Below are 26,801 nucleotides of genomic sequence, written 5' to 3'. Positions count from 1 at the left end.
TCATTAAAATCATTTTTAACATGATTGTTTTACATCACGCGTTTGTTTTTTTTTTTCAAAATTTCATCTATCATAACTTCAACTTTTATTATTTAAGGGGGGGTAGGGTTTAACGGGTATAAAAAAACACAATTTTCACGATTTTTTTCTAGAGCTATCGTTCAAACAAATGTATTGAAATTTTTTGTATTATACAAAGCATTGTTAAAAGAACATTTAGTAATTTTTTCGTAGAAAAATATTGAAAAATGAGCCGGTGACGGAGCACTTTCGAGGATGCCTTTTAGAAAACAGGATTTGCGGTGGACACTGTATCTCAGCACAGAATCATCTGAAGTCAAAAAATCAGAGCAAAATATTTTTAATAGATGTTTTTCTGAACCCCATCCTTTTTATTTAACTTAAAAATATTTATAAGAAATTTTTGTGGCTGTTTGAAGTAAAAACTACGATTTTTCACTTAAAAATTCGCCATTTTTCACCTGTAAAATCTCCCCAAAGTAAAAAAATCGAAAAAGAAAAACGTTGGGGTCTGGTATTTTATGTATGTATGTATGTATGTATGATTCCCCCATCGGTAGCAAGGTCCTGCCTATGGCTGTGTGGCTTGGCCTTCGAATTTCTTCTAGGGCTTCCACGGTCCGATGGTTCGTCGAAGGAAGGCATCCAACCCTCAGAAACCTACAATGGCCGGCTACCCGTGCCGCTTGCAATTATTTCTTCAGGTTATCCCCAGATGCATTCCTTCTAAAAATATATAACGTTATAAAATAATACATGGCAGTAAGGAAAATTACTTAAATATTGGATATATATTTATAGTCATATAAAATAAAGAACAAAATATTGTTTATTGATAAAAGGATACGAACCTGAAAGTTAAAATTATTAGAACATATAATCATAATAAACGTTTGCTTATATCACAAAGGTGTCCTAAATTTAATAAAAATCTTAAATTTTATCTATTTTGAAATATCAAAATATTTTGAAAATTTTCATTGTTTTACTTTTTTTGTGTTATAAATTTTCAGAATTTTGCAAAAAAAACTTATTTGATGAGTTTAATAGGATTAATTTTGAAATTCGATGTTTCAAGAAAATATTCACTAAATCTTGAAAATATGAAACTTTTGAAGGAAAATTCAGTTTTCGTTATCCAACTTTACAAATTTCACTAGTTTCAATAACATGAAGTTTTAATTTTTTTTTATTTCAAAGCATTCCAGAATTTATTATTCTTAAATAACAATATTTTCAAGTGTAAAGGTATTCATGTATCCAAACTTACAAATTTTCATTTTATTCCCAACTTCCATCTTTTTTTCTAACTTTCAATTTTTAGTAATTTTTCCCATTATTTTATATTTCTGATTCCCCCCATCCTTTCCAAAGATTCCATTTATTCAATTCTCATTTTTTTCAATTTGATGAGTTTTTTTTTCAAATTTAAAATTCTAGAAATTCTAAAACAAAAATTTTAATTTCCAATTACACTCAATATTTTCTAACTACTTAAACAAATTTTCTAACAATATCAATCAATTGATTTCATGATTTGGTCAAAATATTGGAACACGTTAAAAAGAAAAAAAACAACTTCCTGAGTTTAGAATAGAGTGTTAATAGTTCAAAGCTTCTACTTGCATCCCGACTTTCACAAATAGATTGATTCCGCGTGTTTTTCCTCGAAGGTTGAATTGCATTAAAAGCTTCAGTTATAATTTTAATTACTGTTCGAAAGCATTTAAATAGATGAATGGTTAACTTAACTTCTTAAGGGATGAAGTTATGTTTATTAAAAGGAAATATACTTAGCTTAGTGTTAACAGAGACATCTTGGTGTCAGTTGTTGATAACCAACTTCGGAATCCGATCGAGAGAGGTCACTGTCATCAAATACCATATTGCACACAAGCCTCCCAATGTTGTATTCAATCACTTGATGCAATTTCTTCCTCTTATTGAAATAACGCGTTCGTAGCGTCACCATCTTGGAGAATTTTACGCACTAAAAATTAACAATTTGCACCAAAAAAAACCCCTTTTGCACTAACCCTGCTAAGAACTTCACTTCACCCAAAGAGAACAAAACAATGCGCAAACAAATCACTAGACTATGCACCGGAACACCTGTTTTTTCACTCGAACCTCGACAATTTTACAGCACCGATCATAGAAAATAAACTTCACTCGGCAGTGCAGGGTTACTGACGTTGGGGTCTGGTATTTTATATGTAGAAAATATGTTCCAAATTTGAAAAGAATCGGATAAGTAGTTTTCAAATGACGATGTCCACGGACTTTAAAAATGTGCTTTCGAGAAAAACGCGTTTGAAGTTTCTGCTCTTGCTTTCTTGCAGTATTAGATAGGAGGAGATAAAGGCCTTTAACTTCTACAGTTTTGCTTCAATTGACTTGAAAATTTGACACAACATTCTTGAAATGTTTTACAATAAAAAAATAAAAAAATCGATATTTCGAAAATGTTAGACCCTAACCCCCCCTTAAGCTAGTTGTTTTTAGTATTTTTTACCCCTAAATGTATGCAGCACCTTCATGCCTTTTCTTTAAAAATTATTTTTGACATGATTGTTTTGCATTTCATCATATCATGAACTTTTATGATCTAAGCAAGTTGATTTTTAGTATTTCTTACCCCTAAATATATGCAGCACCTTTATGCTTTTACTTTCAAATCATTTTTGACATGATTGCTTTGCATCACGCTTTTGTTAATTTCAAAATTTAATTTATGATAACATGAACTTTTATGATTTTAGCTAGCTGATTTTTAGTAATTTTTACCCCTAAATGTATGCAACACCTTTATGCTTTTTCTTTAAAATAATTTTTGACACATTTTTTTCGAACAAAACCAAAACTTACTGCAATTTGTCCTTTATGCGTTATTTCATCACAAATATATCTAAAACTAAATTTTCAAACGTTTTCATTTGATTTTTCATTAAAAACAAAGTTTGTTACAACTAACCCCTTTTTTAGTAGGGTGAAAATCGCATCCTTCGTAAATTAAAAAATAACTGGGGAAACCAATAATTTTTTTGACTACGTTAATTTGATGTCCCATCAACATTCAAACTATTGATGCATAAGCAAAATAATTATCTGTGGACGTTAAGTTTTTATAAGCCATTGAGGTTGAAAAGTGTGTATGATGCCCCAGTGGAAGGTACTTCTTTCACCACCGGCCGATTTCTTTTTAATACATATTATCTGAAAGCCCAAATTGCGACAAACGATTTACATGAACATTGAATGGAACTCAGAGTAATAATGTAAACGTTGTTAAGATTCAAAAATAGTCTAAAATTTGTTCTGCTTACATCGCCGCACAGCCACCTCATCAGCCAGCCAGCAGCTGCGTGAGCTACTTGAAGCGATCAAATATGTAGGGGAGAGTGGGATATCGTGGGCCATGGGGAAACGTGGGCCACTTTTAATGTTTCAGATGTGTGTTGAGATAAAAATATCAAACCAAGTGTCATTGTCGTCGCTATGTGTGAGCATATATTTCTATACGTTGTTGACTGAAATACGCATCATATGCTTCTTTTATTTATCAAGCTAAAAAAAGCTAGAAAAATTTACTTACATAATTAAAAAAACACCCGCTTTAACATCGACTAAGAACCTAAAGTGCATAACAAAAATATGCTCATACGCTTATGATCTTAGTTTTGTCATGATCTTTCACGTGGAAAAGGAACTTTTGATGAAATATCAATATGTCACACAAACGCAACCAATTTGCAAATCATAGCTTGTGGGGAATCGTGGGCCACGCATCTTGAACCACCTATATTTTTATGTTTTTATACACATTCAGAACTTAAAATACGTTTTTCTGTAAAGTTTTCTTATGCCAAATGAAGAGTTATGAAAAATATTTTGTCCATCCTATATAAAAATTTTGCCAAAACGATCGCGAGCCAGGTTTTGGAATCTATGCGATCATACACAGCTCTCTTTTTTATTTCATCATCTGAAATTGCTTTAAAATAACGAAATGAATTAGGAAATCACAGTTTTGGGTCAACTCATAAACTTTGCGTGTTATTTGGTCAATTTGGATTTGGTGGCCCACGATTCCCCACCATTTTTCAAAATCAAAAATTTTTTTCTTTTTTTCAAACAGTCAGAATTCGGGGAAAATAACTTATCAAAAATTTAAAAAAAAAACCTTATGATACCTTGAAAATGTAGAAAACCATACCATTTTTTATTTACATTTTATCTTTTATAATAAAGAAGTTATGGAACAACGAAAAAAAGTGGCTCATGATTCCCCACTTTCCCATACTTAACTTGAACGCAATTCTGAATCGTTACACGCAAAGTGATTCCTCCCAGGGAGGCCTCTTTGAGAGCAGCGCTGAGCCTCTGAGGGAGCAAAGAGTGACTTACGCTCTCAGCGATTCTGACGGTAGGAGTAGCGAGAAAGAGTTATTTTCAACTGCCAGGAGTTTGGGAGTTCCTCCCCTATGAGTGGTACTGCTCTGCCTCTTTAGAATCGCGCCTCGGGATCCGTCCGAAGCCTGCTGAAGAGTGAATTCCAAAATCAAAATAGGAGCAAAATTCTACACACATACACACTAGACTGGCCCAAATTTGTATGGGATGATTTTTACAACATTTTTTTTCGACGCGGCACCCTTACACTCAGAAAAATACTATTAAGTTTGCCATAAGATTCTCTTATAAACTGGCGCCATAAGAAAAATCATTGAAATTTATAAGATTGTCTTATGACGCGAATGAATTCTTCAAATGAACGCCTACTTCGTTGAGAGGTTTTTGCTTTTCATAAGAGGGTCTTATGGAAACAGAAAATGTCATGTTTGATGATAATAACTCAAGATAATTGATATTAAAAACATTTTATTTATTTTCTAGCTAATTTGTTACATCATTATCACTAACAGCAGCACACAAACACCCGGTTCCAATACATTTATTCTGTCGCATAGGATCTTTTGAGTTTTTACTTTTTCCCGGTCAATATGCTGAAAAGTAAACAAAAAATAATGTGTTTGAGTTAACAAATAATGTCAACGTTTACAAAAAATAAACTTACCATTTAGAATGGATAATCACTTATCTTTTAGGAACTCTATAATAGTTTCACGCTTCGTGTGGCGATGAAAAATAATGACTGATGGAATGAATGTGTTCATTATTTTTTCACAATGCCGCTTCTTCTATTTTTCATAAGAACTTACTTTGAAAATTGGAAGAATTTCATAAGACTCTTATGAAAATCAATTTTACACTCTAAAAAGCGGTTCATAAGATGCATCTTATGAGAATCATAATAAGAATTTGCCTGAGTGTAAGATTGGTGCATTGAGGTGAAAAAATGACTTTCTGAAAGTTTCAGGTCATTTGGCCGAAGCGCGAGCAGGCGCAAAGGACTTGAAATTTGTATGAAGATTTTCGGCAAAATGTATGGAAAATCGACATGCTTTCACTCTCTGTGTTCTAAAATATGTTTCCAGTATGCTAGAAAGCTCAGAATTTCAGGAATTGTAGTTCAAAGAATGACAAACATGTTTGCAGAAGATTTTGATACGATACGAGTTGACTGTGATGAGTTAGTGACAATTGAATGTGTGATTTTTTCGCACTTCATCGATATATCGTGAACGGTGTAGGTGGATTATTAGTACTAACTTGATCGCATTGTCACACAATGAGAATAACAGATAGAAAGTTTGTGTCCTCGGCAAAGTTGTAGCTTATTTTATAACAAATATCTTTGCGAAAAGTTGAAAGAAAGAATTTTGAAAGAAAAGAGTTTTTAGTTAGTGCGATTATTAGCCCATACACCGTTCACGATATATCGATGAAGTGCGAAAAAAATCACACATTCAATTGCCAATAACTCATCACAGTCAACTCATATTGCATCAAAATCTCCTACAAACTTGTTTGTCATTGTTTGAACTACAATTCCTGAAATTCTGAGCTTTCTGGAATACTGGAAACATATTTTATACACAAAGAGTGAAATTATGTCGATTTTTCATACATTTTGTCGAAAATCTCCATACAAATTTCAAGTCCTTTGCGCCAGCTCGTGCTTCGGCCAAATGACCTGAAACTTTAAGGAAGTCGTTTTTTCGTCTAAAGGCACCAAACTAGGGGGTGCCGCGTGGAATATAAGGATTTTTTTCGTTTTGGGCCAGTCTAATACACACACCTTCAAAATGAGGAGTGTTCAGGTTTTTTAAATGCAAAATTGAAAGAAATACGTCGAAATTGACCAAGTTTTGACCTTATCACCCTTTATCAAAAAATGAAAGGGATATGAAAGAACATGTAGTGGTGTTTAAGACGGAGTGAATGAAACAGCGATAGAACAAAAGCGTGCTGTTTTATTTCAAAAGAACTAGGATGAAGGAAGTGAGGAAAGAAATTTTGAATGGGGGGAAAACAGGTGGTGCCAAGAACTGCTCGGGAATTCCATGATCATTGATAAGTGGTGGTACGGAGAAAACATCACAGTTCTCTCAAAGCCTTCAGCGAAACCAATCGATTTTCTGATCCCTGCACTCGCTTATAAAGGCTAAAAAAATAATTTTCGAATGCATTCTAATGCTCGGTAGTGCGTTTAATCATGAACCCCGGTGATCGACCGGACCGTACTCTTCTGGAGTGGCTTGACCCAACAAATCTACATGGGAAATTATATTACCCACTCAGGCAAATTCTTATTATAATTTTTATAAGATGCATCTTATGAACCGCTTTTTAGAGTGTAAAATAATTTTTCATAAGAGTCTTATGAAATTCTTTCAATTTTCATACGAAGTACTTATGAAAAATAGAAGAAACGGCATTGTGTGAAAGTAATGAACACATTCGTTCATTTCAACAGTTTTTTCATCATCTAACAGAACGAAGCAATCGCCAGTTCATAGTTACTAGTTTTACTTCAAAGATAAATTATATTGTCATTTCCGGAATGGTAAGTCCCATTTGTTGTTTCTGATGTGAGCGACATATTAGTAATTTGAAATACATTTTTGTTTACTTTTCAGCTATCTGATCTAACAAAGTCGAAGATTGGGATGCGGCAAAAAAAACTTTGATGGAAGCGTCTGTTGATGCACTGCTGATGATGACCATAAATGATTTGATTTCAAACAAAATTGGCAAACAATAAAGAGAATGTTTTCAGCATGAAATATCTTAGATTATTCTTATTAGAAAGTGATTTACTGTTTCCATAAGAACCTCTTATGAAAAGCAACAACCTCTCATTGCAATAGGCGTTCATCTTCAGAATTCATTCGCGTCATAAGACAATCTTATGAATTTCAATGATTTTTCTTATGGCGCCACTTCATAAGAGAATCTTATGGCATACATAATAGTATTTTTCTGAGTGAATGTTTTTACGTGCTTTGGATATAGACACAGTTTACCAAACAACCCGTTCCTGATTGGACGATCCATTGAAAAACAAGTGGGAAAAATCAGAGGAGCTTTTTTTGACCGCAACAAGAAATGGTATGTTTTGAAGATCAGAAATAAAATCAAGGTAGGCATTTAGTGCTACTTAATAAACTGGAAAATGGTACTCCCATCGAAATAGGTAGACATCCTCATTTAAATACCAGGAAATTTGTTGTTCGATGTGACGAAATAAATGGAATGACCGAAGAAGAACTGCTTTCCGAGTTATCAACTCAAAAAATTACGCACGTTCGCCGCATTACAAAAAAAACATCAGAAGGTAAAATTGTCAGTACACCAACTTTGGTGCTGACGATTAACTCGACAATAATACCAGAATTTGTGCAGTTTGGATTGCTTCGAGTACGCACTCGAGTTTATATCCCTTTTATACCATTATATACCCATATCTATATACCGTTACAATCACACAAAAAAACATTGTACGTTTGAAAAATCCTGCAGTATTTGCTGTAGTACGAAACATGATTCGACTCAGGAATGTTAAGATTTGTTTAGAAAAGTTGTTTTTCCACAGAGAACAGACATCCACTGAATTCAATAGAAGATATTGATTTGGCTGTAGAAAATTTAACAAATCACTTATCATTGCTAAAGCCGCTTAGATACCTAAAGTTAAACATAACTTTAACCAACCTTTGATCGATGATGATCTTCAATTATTGATACGACTGAAAAACATTCATCGACACCAATATCAACGTACTAGGGATCATTATTTGAAATTTATTTATTGCGACCTTCAAAAAGAGATCAAACGTCGTTTAAATTTTATTCGTAATGAAAATTTTGCAAAAGCAGTAGAGGACATAAAACCCTACTCAAAGCCATTTTGGAAATTAACTAAAATTCTGAAAAAGCCCCAAAAGACATTTCCTACTTTGAAAGATGGAGATAAACTTCTTTTAACTAACGCAGAAAAAGCTCAAAAATTAGCCCAACTGTTTGAGCCTTCTCATGATTTTCATTCAAACGTTGTTAGTCCAATTGATGCTCAAATTTCCCTAGAATTTGATGATATTCTTTCTAAACAAAATGTGTTTGAAAGTTCTTGCGAGACAAACATTGATGAACTTAAATTGATTTTCAAAAAATTTAAAAACATGAAAGCTCCGGGGGAAGACGGGATTTTCTATATTCTTATTAAAAAGTTGCCTGAAAGCACTTTAAATTTTTTAGTAAAAATCTTCAACAACTGTTTTCACTTGGCTTATTTTCCCAATAAATGGAAAAATGCCGAAGTAACTCCAATTTTGAAACCTGGAAAAAGTGCTTCAGAGCCTTCAAATTATCGACCAATTAGTTTGCTTCCTTCTTTAAGTAAACTATTTGAGAGAGTTATTTTGAATAGAATGATGATTCACATTAATCAGAATTCTATTTCCCTGATGAACAATTGTGTTTTCGTCATGGACATTCTACTACACATCAACTTTTGAGTGTAACTAATATGATTAACGCTAGCAGTAGATTGCAACAAAATTTAAATTCCTTTTTGAATTACTTGAAAATGTGAAAAATTTCTCCTAACGCTTCCAAAACTCATTTTATTTCCCCATAGACCAAGAGCTAAAGCTTTAAAACCCAATGAAAATCATTCCATAATTTTTGGTGGGGTTTCATTAGAATGGTCTGATTACGAGAAGTACTTGGGACTCACACTTGATCGGAATCTTACTTTAAAAAATCACATTGAAGATATTCAATCTAAATGTAATAAATACACTAAATCTCTTGATTCTCTCATCAACAAGAAATTCAAATTGTGTTTGCGAAATAAGATGCTTATCTTCAAACAGGTGTTCCGACCAGCGATAATGTACGCAGTTCCGATTTGGTCTAACTACTGCGCAATGAGGAAAAAACCCATCCAGAGGATTCAGAACAAGGTTCTGAAAATGATTTTGCGGCTTCCACCTTGGTACAGCACCGAAGATCTTCATCGGAATGCGGGCAATGAATCGATCGAAGAGATGGCCAACAAAATCATCTCCAACTTCAGAGGCAAATCGATGCAGTCTTCCATCGCAGAGATTCGCTCTCTCAATTAAGTTAGTTTTTAGGATCTAGGATCAAGTTTTGGCTCTACAGGATATTCTCCTATATATCAAATACTTTATTTCTATAGCAAATTTAAATCAAAAAAACAATGTTTAGAATTTGCTGAATCAAAGAGTTAAACTGATCATGATTGATCTGAACACTTAATTCACTTTTATAATGTAACTTAAATGTAATGATTAAAAGACTAATAAAGTCATATGAAAAAGGTCGAGATCTTTTAGACAATTATTATCTTCGCTGTGGTGATACATCTGTACTCTGATATCTGTGACCTCTGTTCTGACTGACTTGAAATTAGTGTGTAATAAACAACAACACTGTTTACCGAGAATCTGAACGCGTGTGTTTTATTATCGGATATCGAGTATCACAAATTGGCTACGAGGACGGATTTTCGTCAAAACCGAGGATAGAATCGGCTACGGACCTAGAGCGGAACTGTTTCCGATACGGATCGTGGTGGAAGGTATGTATTTTGAAATGATAAAATGAGATAAAAACCGAAAAGAATTATTCGTTCCCAGAGGCTTCTGGCAGAGACAAAGGTGTTATTTTGAGCTACTGCGCATGAGAGCAGATTGAGGTTATGACCTCTGATTAAGGCAGAATAAGATTGCCTGGATTTGCGACACGACAGCAGGAAAATAGCCGGATTTGCGACATGTCAGCAGGAACAACGGCTTTGATTTGCGACTTAAAGCAGGAACTTTGCGACTTGTAGCAGGAACTTTGCGACTTGAAGCAGGAGCTTTGCGACCGAAAGCAGGAAAGATTTTGGAAGACAGGTAAAAAAACAACAAAAAAAATGTTGTTTCCATGGAAATATGCAATGAAATATTTGTTTTTAGAGATGGACCAAAATAAGGCGTTCGTCAATCTACCGGCATTCTCATGCGTGAGTGTTCCGTTAAATGAACGGAGGAACAAGTGGAATACTTGGAAGCGCGGATATGAAATCTGTTTGCGAGCGGCAAAGATTGAAGAATGCACGGAGAAAAAAGATTTACTACTAGCATATGGTGGATTTGAGCTGCAAGAAATTTTCTTCAGCATTCCACACCCAAAATAATCTGCACGTAGCGGCTACGTGAAAAACTACATAATTTTTATCCAATTGATTTTCACGTAAATTCTACGGATAAAATAAGTAAACGCTCCCCTAATTAGAATTGGTGTATAATGAACATCAGCTACAACATACGTGAATTATTAGTGAGTTCAACGCCATTTCAACGATGGAAGTTATTGTTAGTTTACTTGAATCTTAATGGTTTTGGAATAAATTTGAAATGATTGCCTAATAAAAATAATTCGATGTTTGGTTGATTTTATCGTTTCTTTCATTTTTCTTTTATTATTACAAATAAACCACTTTTCACTAACCACTATTTTAACTCCAAAACATGCAAACAATGGATTCCATGAATCATCCGACGGCCGTTGTTAAGCGCAAATTGGTTTTCGAAATTCTGTAGGGATCGAAAAAATAGGAATTAATAAGCATCCTATAGAAGCATAAAATATTTTAATGAGGAGTGATATGGTGTTTACCTGATCTACATCTACAGAGAACTTGTTTCCTGGAGTACTGATGTTGAACTTGACGTTGAACATATTACATGGTTGCCTGAAGTTGAAAATGTAGATTCAATAAAATTTCTTTAAAAGCAAATTTGTTGAAGTTTTCGTGTTTAATTAGAAATCGAGATCCTGAACTTACTTCATTTATAAAACAATTTTGGCTACCTTCAGGATCCTCACTACTAGTGCCACTTCGCTCGGCTGGGAATCCGGATGCCCCATCAGCAGCACCATCATGCAGCTTCCCGTTTGCCTAAAGTGGTATGAATTATGAATAACAATTTGTTAACCATTATCGTTACATTCTGAGTTTCATATTTATTCGAATGTGTGAAAAAAAACTTACCCTTTGTACTGACGGTGCGTACTTGGATGCCGTTCAGTTTTTAACTTTTTTTTTTTTAACTTTATTCTGCTGGTTCCGAGGGAAACAAGAAAACACTTTGTTTTAATTCCGGTGCCGCGCCGCTGATTCAGTCTCACACCCAAGTACGTGGAAGCGGCTGGTAATTCCACGAAACGGAACCGAAAATGACCACCGATACCGAAAAAATAGGGACGTAAATTTGTGGACCGGGACGGGAAGCTATCAGCTCCTGACTGATTTCCTGAGAAATTTTCTTATTAGAATTTAAAACGTAAACAAAAACACGCTCATGAAAAGTTAATTACAAAAGGAGTTTTGGTCATCCACATACATTTTACGTGAAATTTTTGAGTCATTTATGTGGAATTAAAGTAACTACTACAAGACGCACGCAGAATCGATGGGATGGAAGAAAAGCTTAATTTACGTGAAAAATCCCGTAGAATTAATTTCTTTAATTTTTTGGGTGCAGGAGCGGATGTTGATCAAGATGAAGAAAAAACGGTGGACCCATACAAAGTGGCTATTGACAAGCTGGACAGCTATTTTGCACCACAACGTCATGAGGTTCATGAACGGTACCTTTTCTGGGCGATGAAGCCAGAGCCGGAAGAATCGTTGGAAAAGTTCTTGATGCGTGCTCAGATGCATGCAAACAAATGCAATTTTGGGAAGAATCATCCAGAAAGTTCGGGAATAGCTGTTATAGACAAAATGCTGCAAATTGTCCCTGCACCGCTGCAGCTACTGCAGCAATCGGAATTGACCGTAGAAGAGGTTGTTAAGCAAATTAATGCCTATGTTGCTACTCGGGCCGCTAGTGATCAAATGTCAGGCCAAATTAGATCTTCCACCACAGGTACTGAAGTTGTGCAACAAATGCAAGCAGATTGCAAGTTCTGTGGCCTCAATCACGAACCGAATGAAGCGTGTCCGGCGTGGAATAAAACATGTTCGAAGTGCGGTAAACGGGGACATTATCGAGCAGTTTGTTTCTCCCGTTTGAGAGACAATTTCAGAAGTGGGGCATCCATGAGCGCGTTTCACAAGCTGGGAAGCGCAATTTCAACCACGCATTTCCTTCGACTTCGTCAGGTCAACAGTATCGTAACAAAAAGCCAACTCAAGTTCGGCGGCTACATGCTATAGCTGACACTGAAATGGAGGAGAATGTAGAATTGGTTGAGATGGTTTCGTGTGACAATGAATGTGAAGATTTAGTCTGGGCGAAAGTCGGAGGGGTTTTGATCGAGATGCAGATCGACTCTGGGGTGCAGTCAAACATTATTGACAGCAAAACATTCGAAATGTTGATGCGAAATGGTGTGGAGTTTACCAGGCGGACAGGACATCCCGATAAGAAGTTCCGTGCTTACGCTCAAAAGGACTATCTAGTTGTTACCGATCAATTCGAAGCCGAGATTGTTATTGACGATGGAACCAAACAACTGAAGACTCTTGCTGGTTTTTACGTAGTCAAAGGTGGGCCTGTTACTCGCGCCAACTAAATCAGCAAACCCCTCGTTTTCTGTGTCATGAATCATAACACCATCGTCCGGCAGCTCGTGACTACGTCAGGCGTTGTCATTATCGTACCGAGAAGAACGAATTGAGAGGAGGAAGATTCGAAGAGTGTTTGCCGTGCAACCGCGTGAAAATTGTTAAGTGTTCACAAAACTTACTTTCTTGTGCATTTACTTATCCAAGGTAGTTGATTTGTGTAACTTGAAGCAGGATAATGTAATTAGAATTTTTTCCTAATTTAGGTGGCATAAAAGCCCTTTAGTTACTCGACGTAACACTTTCCGCTCATATCAGCCCACAGCGCATCAGCGCGCAATATTAAGTATGAACTTTGTAAATCTTACTTAGTATTTATAATAATTAGTTTTCCTTTATCAGTTGTCTCCTTATCAATTACTATCCATCGTTTGTACCGTATTGATATTTCGAGCTAGTTATTGAAGACATTCAAGGTGAGCCATTCAAAGTAAGATTTCACTATCATTACCTAACCTAGAATGTAACATCATAGGTACCAAACCGATCACTCCCAGTTTAGCAGATTAAAGAAGGCGTAGAATACCTGTGCAAGGCAGGAGATCACTATAAGTATGTCACATTTAGTTCTTCCAAAATTCTTAAAACTAATGAATTGTATTTGTAGGAATTTTGTAATAAAATACACTGCTGGATTTATTAACAAAATCATCGATCTTCACACTGCCTCGTAACATTTTACAAAATTCTTATATGGCGAGTGTTGCTTCAAACGGATCGGATCTAACGATTATGGATAGTATCGAAGAAGGTAACGGAAATACCACTCATAAGGAAAGCAGTAGTCCGCTACCTGGTGGTATGGCATCCGGAGAACCTTCAGAGCAGCAAAAAGGCGCTATAAAGAAGAGCAAAGGAAAGTTCAAGAAGTGAATAAGTCTGTGAAAATCCTGGAAAATGCTGTTCACAGAGAAAGGCGAAACCCTATAAGAGTCACTCGGAAACGAACTAATCATCATTGCCCGGCATGTGAGATGCCTGATACTAGCAGGATGGTCATGTGCGACTCTTGTTCATGCTGGTATCACTTCACGTGTGTGGATGTATCTTCAAGCGTCGCTGACGAGCCCTTTTGGTCATGTCCGAAATGTATCGCGAGCAAGAATCCACAAACCACGAGCGCGTTAACTAATCGTTCCATGCGTCAGGAAAATGATGCAAATGCCATTGCTCAAACATCCGAAAACGCGCCTGGGAGGAAAGCTAAACCGGAAAGTATTCGATCCACAACAAGCAAAAATAGTTCACGTGGTGAAACAAAACGTAGTGCTGAACTACGTTTGCAAAAATTGAAGGAGTTGACCATGCTGAAGGTGCAGTATCTGGAGCAAAAGTACGCAATATTAGAGGAGTTGGACAGCGAAACTAGTAGTTTGGCGAGCGAAGGTGATGTAGGGCTCGATAACGTAACGCAGATTCAAAAATGGATGGACAACGCCGATCTCCTTGGTAATGATCCCTGTTCGGTAGGAAAATTAACCGACAACACGGTCGCTAAAAATTTACAGCCAGCCAAGTCCACAAAACGGGATGGGGATCTATCGAAAAATACAACAACCAAACAAATATCGGCGGAGCCAGAGTTAACAAGACAATCTCTTCCACACCCTAGTATTGGTGATTTGCAACGAATGCCTCCTAGGCAGGAGTATTTTGCACCCGGTCAACGCTCCACTACTCTTGCTGTTGGCAGTCGTATCAACTATCACCAAAAAGATAACGTGGCAGATGAGAATTGCATTCTTAATAAAAGTCAACTCGCTGCGCGTCAAGCCGTATCAAAGGAACTTCCTGAGTTTGGTGGAAACCCCGAAGACTGGTCTTTGTTTCTAGCAACTTTCAATTCTACCACGCGTATGTGTGGGTTTACCAACGAGGAGAACATGATGCGGCTCCGCAAAAGCCTTTTACATCCAACCAACGTCTCAGGTGTTATCTCCACATTGAAGATGCTATTCGGGAATCCCGAGGCAATAATACACGCCGTCATAAGGAAAATTCGTCCCCTTCCGCCACCAACCATGGAAAAACTTGATTCGTTGGTAACCTTCGCGCTTAACGTTGAAAATTTGTATGCGACGATTCAAGCTTGTGAAATACCAGACTTTGCTTTCAACGTTACGTGTCGTTTGTCGTTACGACTAGAGCTCGTAGACAAACTTCCGTCAGAACTCAAGATGGACTGGGCCCGAAGCACAAGGGGAATCATTAATCCGAGTTTGGCAGATTTCAACGCCTGGATTTATGCACTAGCCGAAGATGCAAGCACTGTCATAGTAGCGAATCCCGTTAATGTTAGAACGCGCAAAAAGGATGGGTATTTTAACTACCACGAAGAAGAAGAGTTTAATGAAGACGTAGCCACTGCAACAGTGTTGACTCACCAAAGTCCTAATTGTTCAATATGTGCCGGAGTTTGTTCAGAAGTTGAAGTCTGTCGTAAGTTCAATGCTCTACGCTATGATCAAAGATGGAATGCTATTAAGCGAAATAAATTATGTCGGATGTGCTTAAAACATTATAATGGTTCTTGCAAACAGCATAGACAGTGTGGCATAAATGGATGCCGATCCCTTCATCATCCCCTTCTGCACAAATATAAACATGAAATTGCACAGTCTGTTCCCAGCACATCTAACTCAGTTATCTGTAGAGGGAAGTGTTAATGTGAACCAAGTCACAGGAAATGGAGTACTCTTTAGAATTCTACCTATAGTTCTTTACGGACCAACCAAAATAGTAAACACTTACGCGTTCTTTGATGACGGGTCTGATTTAACACTCATGGAGGATGAATTAGCAAATGAGCTTGGATTGAGTGGCCCCCGTCAGACATTGTGCCTTAAGTGGACTAGCGGTACTCGACGAATGGAGCATGAGTCTCGCCAAATTAACTTGGAAATATCGGGCATAGAAAGCACATCCAAAAAATATCGACTCACGAACGTGCGAACGGTACAGCGTCTACAGATCCGGCCACAAACGCTTAACATGCAGCACTTGCAAAGCAAATTCAAACACTTACAAGATGTCCCGGTTAAGTCGTATGATAATGTGAGCCCTAGACTTATCATCGGACTGGAACACGCCAAACTTGGAAATCCACTTAAAAGTCTGGAAGGAAATCTGAGGGATCCCATAGCGTCTAAGACACGGCTAGGGTGGACAGTCAATGGTAACTGTACCGATGATTCGATATTGACTCACCACCTATATCATCACTCATGCCTCGCATGTTCATGCAACAGCTCGCTAGACAGACCTTCACACTTCGTTAAAGGAGTTTTTTTTGCTTGAGAGCCTGGGAATATCCAAACCGGAAAAATCACTTTTGTCGCGTGATGACCAACAGGCACTTACGCTACTGGCTGATAACACGAAACGCAAAAATGGACGTTACGAGACTGTTTTACTGTGGAAATACAGCAAGGTACGAGTGCCTGACAGCAGAACAATGGCTCTCAACCGCTGGAAATGCTTAGAGAAAAGATTGATTAAGGATCCAGAACTGTTCAACACAATGCAGCGCACGATAAACGATTATCTCAGAAAAGGATATGCACGAGAATTAACTGCGGAAGAACTAACCGTAAAGCACGACAGGACCTGGTATCTTCCTGTGTTTCCGGTCACCAACCCTAACAAGCCTGGCAAGACAAGATTGGTGTGGGATGCCGCAGCCACAGCGCACGGGATATCGTTAAATTCATTACTGCTCAAGGGACCTGACCAGCTGGCCTCGCTTTTCGCGGTGCTTGTCAAATTTCGTGAATTCAAAATCGGCATCTCAGGGGATATTCGCGAGATGTATCATCAGATACTAATTCGCGAGCCTGATCAGCATTGCCAACGTTTCTTTTGGAGCCACAAATTAGGTTCCGCGCCACGCACGTTTATCATGCAGGTTATGACATTTGGTGCTCGATCTTCTCCTAGCACGGCTCAGTATGTCAAAAATGCACACGCTGAACAGTTCAGACATACGCATCCTGCTGCAGTATCCGCCATTATTGACAGACATTATGTCGATGACATGTTGATCAGCACAGAAACAATCGAGGAAGGCATACAATTAGCAAATGACGTCAAATCAATTCACGAGTCCGCAGGGTTTGAAATGCGAAACTTTGTTTCCAATTCCCCCGTTGTTATCAGTGCCCTGGAATCACAATGTTCATCTGGAGTTTGCAAAGAGAAAAACATGAACGTTGGACTGGAAACCACAACAGAGAAAGTTCTCGGCATGTGGTGGAACACTGCAAACGATTCTTTTATGTACAAAATCTCAGCCCGATTCGATGTTGAACTTCTGGCAGGAGAGCGTATACCGACCAAACGTGAAGTGCTAAGAACGCTGATGCTACTATTTGATCCGTTGGGACTCATCGGACATTTTTTAATGTTCCTAAAGTGTCTCTTACAAGAGATTTGGAGGACATCTATCGGATGGGATGATCCTATCGGCGACGAACAGTTTAAAAAATGGAATCGATGGCTGACTATTCTTCCACAAATTGCTTCCATTAAAATTCCAAGGTGTTATAGATCTTTAGTAACGCTTAGTCCCGAAACCAACGTACAACTACACATCCTAGTCGACGCCAGCAAAAGCGGTATGGCGGCCGTAGTATATTTGAGGTTCGAGAGAGAAGGAGACATAGATGTTTCGCTGGTTTGCTTTAAAACTCGAGTAGCACCGCTCAAATTTCTATCTATTCCTAGATCTGAGCTGCAATCAAGTATAATTGGAGCAAGGCTCGCAAAAACCGTCATCGAAAACCTATCCGTTAAGGTAAATAACCGTTTCTTTTGGACAGACTCACGAAACGTATTGAGTTGGTTATCGGCCGACCATAGGCGATACAGCCAGTTTGTTTCCCATCGTGTAAGTGAAATTTTAGAACTAACCGATCTTTCTGAGTGGCACTGGATACCAACAAAGTTGAATGTAGCTGATGAAGGCACCAAGTGGACAAAAAACCCAGATCTAAGCAACACAAGCAGATGGTTCAAGGGTCCTCCGTTTCTTCGACTTCCGTCAAGTCATTGGCCGCTACCCGAAGAACCAATCAAGCAAACAGAAACTGAGCTACGTGCACATTTACTTTGCCATGCAGTCTCCCTGAACATTAACGTTATTCCTACTTATAAATTTTCCTCGTGGAACAAACTGCTCCGTTCTACATCCTACGTTTTGAGATATATTTCGAATCTAAATAGCTGTCGACTGAAGAGAAAGTGTGCTACCGGCCCTCTGACCGACGCCGAGCTTCGTGCATCGTGCGCTACTGGGCCTCTGACCGAAGCAGAGCTTCAAAAGTCCGAAGTTTACCTATTCCGTCACGCTCAAGAAATTTATGAACATGAGATTGAAATTCTATCGAGCCATAGAGTTGGTATCCTTCAACGAAATCTTCCTAAGAATAGTCCGCTACATAAGCTTAACCCATTTTTGGATGAAAATTTGTTCATTCGAGTAAGGGGACGAATCTCAGCTTGTGAGTTCGCATCTTTTGACGTTAAATATCCCATAATACTTCCACGTAGTGACCACATTACGTACCTGATAGTGCACTTCTTCCATATACGCTATCATCATCAAAATCATCAGACCGTTATAAACGAATTGCGCCAGCGCTTTCACATTGGAGGACTCAGATCGTTATTCAAAACAGTACGTAAAAGCTGTCAAGTTTGTAAAATTGATCGCGCTATACCTCAACCACCTTTAATGAGCGATCTACCGCCTTGTCGTGTAGCAGCTTTCACGAGACCATTCTCATATCTGGGAATTGACTATTTCGGACCAATCATTATCAAAAACGGTCGAAAACAGGAAAAGCGATGGGGTGTCTTAGCTACCTGCCTAACAATAAGGGCAGTACATCTTCAACTTGTGCGCTCGTTGACTACGGACTCCTGTATTTTAGCTATTCGAAACATCATGGGCAGACGCGGTGTTCCTATAAGAGCAAACGCACCAATAAGTGAGTATACGCGGCCCGGTTTTGCTCATTTCAGCGGACCGGTTTTGGGATACACACTCTTTCGTGCACCGGGCGGTAGCATAATTATTTTTAAATTTAGCATTGCACTGAGAAAACTTTTGAAGAAAATCTAAATCTTAAATTAATACGTACCGAGTAAATTTTCGGAGTCGTCAGTTTTTTGCTGAAATTTCGATGAATGTTGGTCTTAAAAGGGCCTGGGGGTGTTGGCAGTTATTTGACGGGATAGCTGCTATCCGTATCGTGACGTCAAAGTCTACATCCTGGTTGAACATGCCGTACAGCAGCAGCAAGGCCAAGCAGCTTCGAACACCAGCAATCGGGTCCGATGACGGATGCAGCAAGAACTTCCGAACAGGATGTTTGCTTCGCTTGGCCTCGTCATCATATCTAGGACACCACTTTCAACCGTTTGCTGGATTGTGATTAAAAACTTATTGAATTGTAGGACGACTTGATTGAATAAAATAAGTTCAGATAAGAATATATTTTCGAATTAAGCTCGATTTTGCTTTCAAAACGCTGGGCACTTATATTTCCTAACACATGGACCCGAAAAACAAAATTCAACAAACCAAACAATTCAACTAAAATTCAACTTTATTTGTTTATAATATTTATATTAAAATCATACTTTTCTAAAAATCTTCAACTTCTTTTTCTATCCAACGTGCTGATTGAAATAGTTGCTGCTCCGAAAAACTGGGTCCCATTAGTTGCAAACTTATTGAGAGACCTCGTTTCGAAAGCCGAATCGGTAGGGACAGTACTGGAATGCCACCCATATTGACCGGATGGATACAAAAATCCTGCACAGCGCACTGGTCTCGATTATTATTACTCCGAGAAACTCCGAGTGACCATTTTTGGTCACAAATTACGATGCTTCAAGTTTGTTTATCTGAAATTGAGTGAGAAAGGAAAAAATGTTATCAAAATTCATAGGTAGAAAAAAGTCCAAAACAGTATAAAATACAAAATAAATAACTCACCATCAGAACCAGCATTTACACTTTCTCGTTCAATTCCTAGAAAAACCCGAAAAAATGTAACGAAATTGCGAATTTAACTGGTTATTACAAAAACATCCATCCACAATTTTAATCTGATACAATTTTTTTTTCTTAAAATAAATATCAACAAACATCTACACGCTGCGACATCGTTTGTTTAATTCTGCTCAAAACGGTAGAATTTTTTCAGTGCATGTTTGCTCTCGCCCCTTTCTAGTGAGCAAATTTGGTGATTTTGTCGGTCCCGACGGCATCGGCCCTATTTTGCTCACCTTCATACTAACCCCCGGTGCGGTATGGAAGTGATTAAACTCGTGAGCATTTTCACTTTGCTCGCGATTGCTGCGGATGCCCTAACGATCTATAGTGACAGAGGAACAAATTTCATAGGAGCTGACAATTAGTGGTATGAATAAGGTTTAGCAATTGCTTCGGTAGCTTTTACTTAGCTCGAAATCAATCAAAGCAAAAGTCCAAAGCATTTGCTTAGTTTGGTATGAATAAACATTTGCTTAGCGGTTGTGTACTAAAGTCTTAGAACATAGCTTTTGCTTCGAAAAATAGAGCTATCCAACCAGCAGAATCTGAAGTTTTCTAAAGTAAAATGAAAGAAGACGATCAGAAAATTGAAAAGTACGGCTAAAGTAGCCTTGAAGCCGACGAATCGGGTGGTGGGTGTAAGAACGACCGGATTTTTTTGGTAAATTTGTGCTCGTATGTTGATGTTTAAAGAAAAATGAATACATATTCAAATATTGTCAAACCAAAAATGGCCTAACTTCAATATTTATCATAAGTTCTCCCCCCTCCCCCATTGTATAAAAAATAGGCAATAGGCGCGCATTTTAATTTAGATATTTTTTCTTAAATCTTAGAATTATATAAAAATGAGAGATCTGTATAATGTTTTAAATTATTACAATTTATTTCTTACTTTGAGCCAATTGGGACTTCATCCACTATAGCCGGAGTTTTTTGAATTTGAAATATTTACTAATTGATTTGTTTAATTTCATCTTAGACGAATGATTTTAAACAACGACAAGAATATGAAAAAAGTTGGGTTATCACTTCGACTTTTCTTTGTCCATGTTGAAAATGCCTTTTTGAATTGTTTTGTAGTGAAATATTGCTAATTTGATAAATTCATAACGTTATTAAAGAATTTTTTATTGGAAAAGTCTGCTACCGAGCATGCTTAGAAAAAAGAGCAATTGCTTGGAGATTTGCCGAGCAATTGCTTTAGATTCGAGCTTTATTCATACCAAACTAGCTTGTTCTAAAAGTAAAAGCTCCTGACTGAGAAAACAGCTGTCAAAAAAACTTTATTCATAACAACTGAAGCAATTGCTTTAAGCGACTGCTCGACTGCTCGATTTAGTTTAGCAAAAGCAATTACTAGGTTTTTTTCATACCACCCAATGAGCTGAAACTAGCATTGGCAGCTGTTAACCAGAACAAACTAATTGAAGAATTTACAACTACAGACACCCAGTGGATATTCAACCCCCCGGCTTCTCCGCACATGGGCGGAGCTTGGGAAAGGCTTATAAGAAGCGTGAAAGCAAACCTAGCAAAGCTTAAACCCACTCACTGTCCAACAGAAGAAGTTTTAGAGAACATGCTCGTAGAAATTGAAAACGTTATCAATTCCCGCCCACTTACTGACGTGCCGATTGATGATGATAACTCCCCCGTGCTCACACCAAACCACTTTATCCTTGGTTCATCAAATGGATTAAAGCCATATGTTCCATTTGACGACAGCTCGCTAGCTGTTAAGAAAGGATGGCAGTTATCGCAAATCATGGCAAATATATTCTGGCGATGCTGGGTACACGATTATTTACCTACACTTACACGGCGTGCAAAGTGGTACACAGAAGTAAAGCCGATCGAAGAGGGAGATATCGCTGTTATTGTAGATCCCAAACTACCCAGAAACTGTTGGCCAAAGGGTAGAGTCATCAGCACCACGGTGTCATCGGACGGGCGTACACGGAAAGCTGTGGTGCAAACAATCAACGGAATCTATGAACGACCAGTAGTGAAGCTTGCTGTTTTGGATGTTGGCGATAAGGATAGAGCACACGAGAAGCCAGTTCCTGTGTGTGCTCCGGAGGGGACTGTTACTCGCGCCAACTAAATCAGCAAACCCCTCGTTTTCTGTGTCATGAATCATAACACCATCGTCCGGCAGCTCGTGACTACGTCAGGCGTTGTCATTATCGTACCGAGAAGAACGAATTGAGAGGAGGAAGATTCGAAGAGTGTTTGCCGTGCAACCGCGTGAAAATTGTTAAGTGTTCACAAAACTTACTTTCTTGTGCATTTACTTATCCAAGGTAGTTGATTTGTGTAACTTGAAGCAGGATAATGTAATTAGAATTTTTTCCTAATTTAGGTGGCATAAAAGCCCTTTAGTTACTCGACGTAACACTTTCCGCTCATATCAGCCCACAGCGCATCAGCGCGCAATATTAAGTATGAACTTTGTAAATCTTACTTAGTATTTATAATAATTAGTTTTCCTTTATCAGTTGTCTCCTTATCAATTACTATCCATCGTTTGTACCGTATTGATATTTCGAGCTAGTTATTGAAGACATTCAAGGTGAGTCATTCAAAGTAAGTTTTCACTATCATTACCTAACCTAGAATGTAACATCATAGGTACCAAACCGATCACTCCCAGTTTAGCAGATTAAAGAAGGCGTAGAATACCTGTGCAAGGCAGGAGATCACTATTTATAAGTATGTCACATTTAGTTCTTCCAGCTAGCGCCGATGTGGTCTAGTGGATAGGCTGGCGCGAGTCTGGTATTGGTACGCCAGGCGTACTGGGTTCGATTCCCGGTATCGGCAAGAAAAACTTTTGGGTTCGAATCCCATAAGCGGGCCGACAGGTAAGATGTGTTTCATTATATAACTGACTATATAATTGGAATGTTCAATCAGTTGCCAGCTGGCCAGGTATATACACGGATGCCGGAATACCTGTAAGTAAACTAGCCCACCTGATTGATTCGTTCTTCCAAAATATACCTACATCAACACACGCAATACATTCACCACATAACAGTTCATACGAAGCCATGGGGTCCGGGTATGGTGGCGCGCTGCATTGGAGATTTGTCGAACCTAATAATCTAAGGAATGCATGTGACCCATACTTTGGCAGAAACTGCGGTGAATCCGTGCACCCATGGTGGATTACCAACATACATACATACATGTCACATTTAGTTCTTCCAAAATTCTTAAAACTAATGAATTGTATTTGTAGGAATTTTGTAATATAATACACTGCTGGATTTATTAACAAAATCATCGATCTTCACACTGCCTCGTAACATCTTCTAGGTAAACTCACAGCGAAGGAACTAGGCGTTTTAATCGTTGGGCTCCCAAGTCGCCAACAAACGGTTCATCAAGTAGGAACGGTTAGGCCGTTTCCCAGTATTAGAGGAGTCAAAATTCACATTCCGGTTGACAGATCGGTGCAACCAGTTGCTCAAGGATTACGTAGACTGCCGTTCGCTACTTTGGAGAAAGTGGACGAAAAACTCAAGGAGCTTCTGAGCAAGGATATCATTGAGCGGGTATCGGAACCAAGTCGTTGGGTGTCGCCAATGGTTATCGTCATCAAAGATAACGGCGATATTAGACTGTGTATTGATATGAGACAGGTGAATAGAGCGATTTTGCGCGAAACTCATCCTCTTCCAACATTAGAGGACATTCGTTGGAAATTGAACGGTGCAGTATATTTTTCAAGGCTGGACATTAAGGATGCTTTCCACCAGTTGGAGTTGGATGACGACAGTAAACCGCTAACAACTTTCATCACTCACAAAGGTAAGTTACAGTTTCACTAACCGTTGTTAATGAAATGTCGCTATAACATACGAGTTTTTCAAATTGGGCAAATGTTGTCTATACAATGTTTTATCAGGTTTGTTTAGATACAAACGCATGGTTTTTGGAATATCCTGCGCACCAGAGATCTTCCAAAAGGTCATCGAGCAAATACTAGCTGATTGTCCCAACACCATCAATTTTATCGATGACGTTATCATAATAGGAAAGACAGAGAAAGAACATGACAGACGCCTCGAGTGTGTGCTGTCGTTCCGCGATTGTGGTATTCTATTGAACCAGTCAAAATGCGCATTCAAACTCACGACAATCGATTTCCTGGGACAAAATTTTAGTATGCAAGGCATCCTACCGTGCGAGGATAAAGTTCAAGCGATCCGAAATTTCAGAACTCCAACCACTGGCGAAGAAGTCAGGAGCTTCCTAGGGTTGGTTAATTATGTCGGGGCCTTTATTCCGGATTTAGCAACCATCTCTTTTCCGTTACGTGAACTGACAAAGGTCAAGGAACCATTCAAGTGGGGTTCAGCTGAACATGAATCGTTTGAAAAGCTTATCGGGTTAATCGGCCAGGTAAAGAATCTATCTCATTTTGACCCAAAGTTGAAAACGCGAGTTGTTGCCGACGCGTCTCCCGTGGGACTGGGAGCAATCTTGCTACAGTTTCATGAAGGTACTCCCAAAGTAGTATCATACGCTAGTAAGAGCTTAACCGATACTGAAAAACGATATGCTCAGACTGAGAAGGAAGCATTGAGTCTTGTATGGGCGGTTGAAAGGTTTCGAATTTACCTATTTGGAATACGATTTGAATTAGAAACCGATCATAAGCCTCTCGAAGCTATATTTTCGCCACAATCAAAGCCGTGTCTCAGAATAGAACGTTGGGTTCTTCGCCTTCAAGGATTTAGTTACGACGTAGTCTATCGAAAAGGAAAGACGAACATTGCGGACTCTCTTTCGCGGTTGTCGAATGCTGAACCAGTGCCTTTCGATCCGGACTCTGAAGTATACATTCGGAGTGTAGTAGAGCTAGCAGCGGTTGATGTGGGTGAACTCGAGGCGGCGTCTGAAGTAGATCCAGAAATGAGTGAACTTCGTGAGTTTCTTGATCGTGGTGTTTGGAATTATACTTCACAACAGATAAAACATTATCACGCTTTCCGAAACGAGCTTGGAAAAGTGGGAAATTTAATCGTACGGGGATCAAGATTGGTTATACCGAGATCACTTAGAGACAGAATGCTTAACCTGGCCCATGAAGGTCACCCGGGTCGAACCAAAATGCAACAGCGTCTCAGACAAACCTGTTGGTGGCCGGGAATGGATGACTCAGTAACAAAAGTCGTTAACACATGTACAGGGTGCCAAGTAGTAGGTCTGCCTGACCGTCCTGAACCCATGCAGCGTAGGAAGCTTCCTGAAGCAGCTTGGGTAGATGTCGCAATCGACTTTCTTGGGCCACTTCCGTCGGGGGATTATCTGCTGGTTATTATTGACTATTTTAGTCGGTACAAAGAGGTAGAGATCCTCAGAAAAATCACAGCTCTGAAACGGCAAGCCGGTTGGAGAACATTTTCGTGAGACTTGGATACCCCCGTACCATCACTCTAGACAATGGACGCCAGTTTGTCAGCAATGAGTATGATGTGTATTGCAGAATTCGAGGAATAACTCTCAATAGAACCACCCCTTACTGGCCGCAAGAAAATGGACTCGTTGAGCGTCAGAACCGATCCCTAGTGAAGCGGCTGAAAATTAGTCAAGCGTTGAAGAAGGATTGGAAGCAAGAACTACAGGCATACTTATCCATGTATTACTCGACACCTCAAAGCACAACCGGCAAAACCCCTTCGGAGCTAATGTTTGGAAGGAATATTAGAACTAAACTACCATCTCTGCAAGATGTAAGCACAGCGGTCCCGTTTACTGATTTTACGGATCGTGATCAGCTGGCAAAGGAAAAGGGGAAGGAAAGAGAAGATGAGCATCGTAGGGCAAAACTTTCCAGTCTGGTTATCGGCGATAAGGTTTTGGTGAAGAATTTGTTACCTGGAAACAAGCTAACCCCGACCTTCAATCCAAATGCCATGACGGTTACGGCAAAAGATGGCGCTCGGGTAACAATTGAAGATGATAACGGACGAGTTTACCAGAGAAACTCCAGTCACCTTAAGAAGCTATTTTCAAATCAAAATCCAACGAACGAAGGTAATTCTCACTGCTGTTTTTTTTTTCTTTATATTTGTTCTAATTCCATTTCAGATGAATCCACAAGCACCCTTAATCCGATGGATGAAGTTGTTCCAGGTTCAGAAGGATCTGAGCAGGGACTCGGTGAGGTACATGATGATGATGCACTTTCCAACGATCCTTCAGCTTCTCCATTATCATTGGACCCTATCGTCAACAACACGAACGGTAGAGCTCGTAGGAATATCAGGAAGCCGAATCGTTTCAATGATTGTGTCATGGAATATTAAATCAATCCTAAATTTGTAATCTTATGAAAAGGGGAGATGTGGTGATACATCTGTACTCTGATATCTGTGACCTCTGTTCTGACTGATTTGAAATGAGTGTGTAATAAACAACAACACTGTTTACCGAGAATCTGAACGCGTGTGTTTCATTATCGGATATCGAGTATCACATTCGCATTGGATGCTTTATGCGACAAGGTTTCTGCAACCAACTTCCTGACTATCTCACTGAACATCTTCAACGTGCCAGAAACAGTAGAACTAAATGTTTTATCCTGCCACACCATACAACCAGCTGTAAGAAAAGTAGTCTTCTGTACGGTGCCTCCTACTGGAACAGTCT

General features: G+C 38.6%; 1 protein-coding gene and 1 long non-coding RNA gene across 2 annotated transcripts; one reads left to right on the top strand and one right to left on the bottom strand.

The window, feature by feature from the left end:
• Positions 1 to 9,982: 9,982 nt before the first annotated feature.
• On the top strand, positions 9,983 to 26,553 carry LOC129738378 (uncharacterized protein K02A2.6-like). The gene is made up of 4 exons (XM_055729560.1): positions 9,983 to 10,033; positions 23,460 to 23,954; positions 24,052 to 26,186; positions 26,241 to 26,553. The coding sequence occupies exons 2-3, from the start codon at positions 23,729 to 23,731 to the stop codon at positions 25,557 to 25,559; spliced, it is 1,734 nt and encodes a 577-aa protein (XP_055585535.1). The 5' UTR covers positions 9,983 to 10,033; positions 23,460 to 23,728; the 3' UTR covers positions 25,560 to 26,186; positions 26,241 to 26,553.
• Positions 10,648 to 11,950, bottom strand: LOC129738380 (uncharacterized). The gene is made up of 4 exons (XR_008735506.1): positions 11,495 to 11,950; positions 11,288 to 11,401; positions 11,119 to 11,194; positions 10,648 to 11,036 (listed from the first exon to the last, which is right to left on the bottom strand). It is a non-coding gene; the product is annotated as an uncharacterized LOC129738380 (long non-coding RNA).
• Positions 26,554 to 26,801: the final 248 nt, after the last annotated feature.

Source organism: Uranotaenia lowii, chromosome 1, assembly GCF_029784155.1.
Source record: "Uranotaenia lowii strain MFRU-FL chromosome 1, ASM2978415v1, whole genome shotgun sequence".
Lineage (NCBI taxonomy): Eukaryota > Metazoa > Arthropoda > Insecta > Diptera > Culicidae > Uranotaenia > Uranotaenia lowii.
This window is presented reverse-complemented; position numbering and strand designations above follow the sequence as displayed.

What these genes read in the sequence shown, in the direction of transcription:
- LOC129738378 (XM_055729560.1), top strand. Translation starts at nt 23,729, where the DNA reads ATGGTTATCGTCATCAAAGATAACGGCGATATTAGACTGTGTATTGAT. An exon ending in AACTTTCATCACTCACAAAG is followed by an intron (nt 23,955 to 24,051) that starts GTAAGTTACAGT and finishes ATGTTTTATCAG; the next exon opens with GTTTGTTTAGATACAAACGC.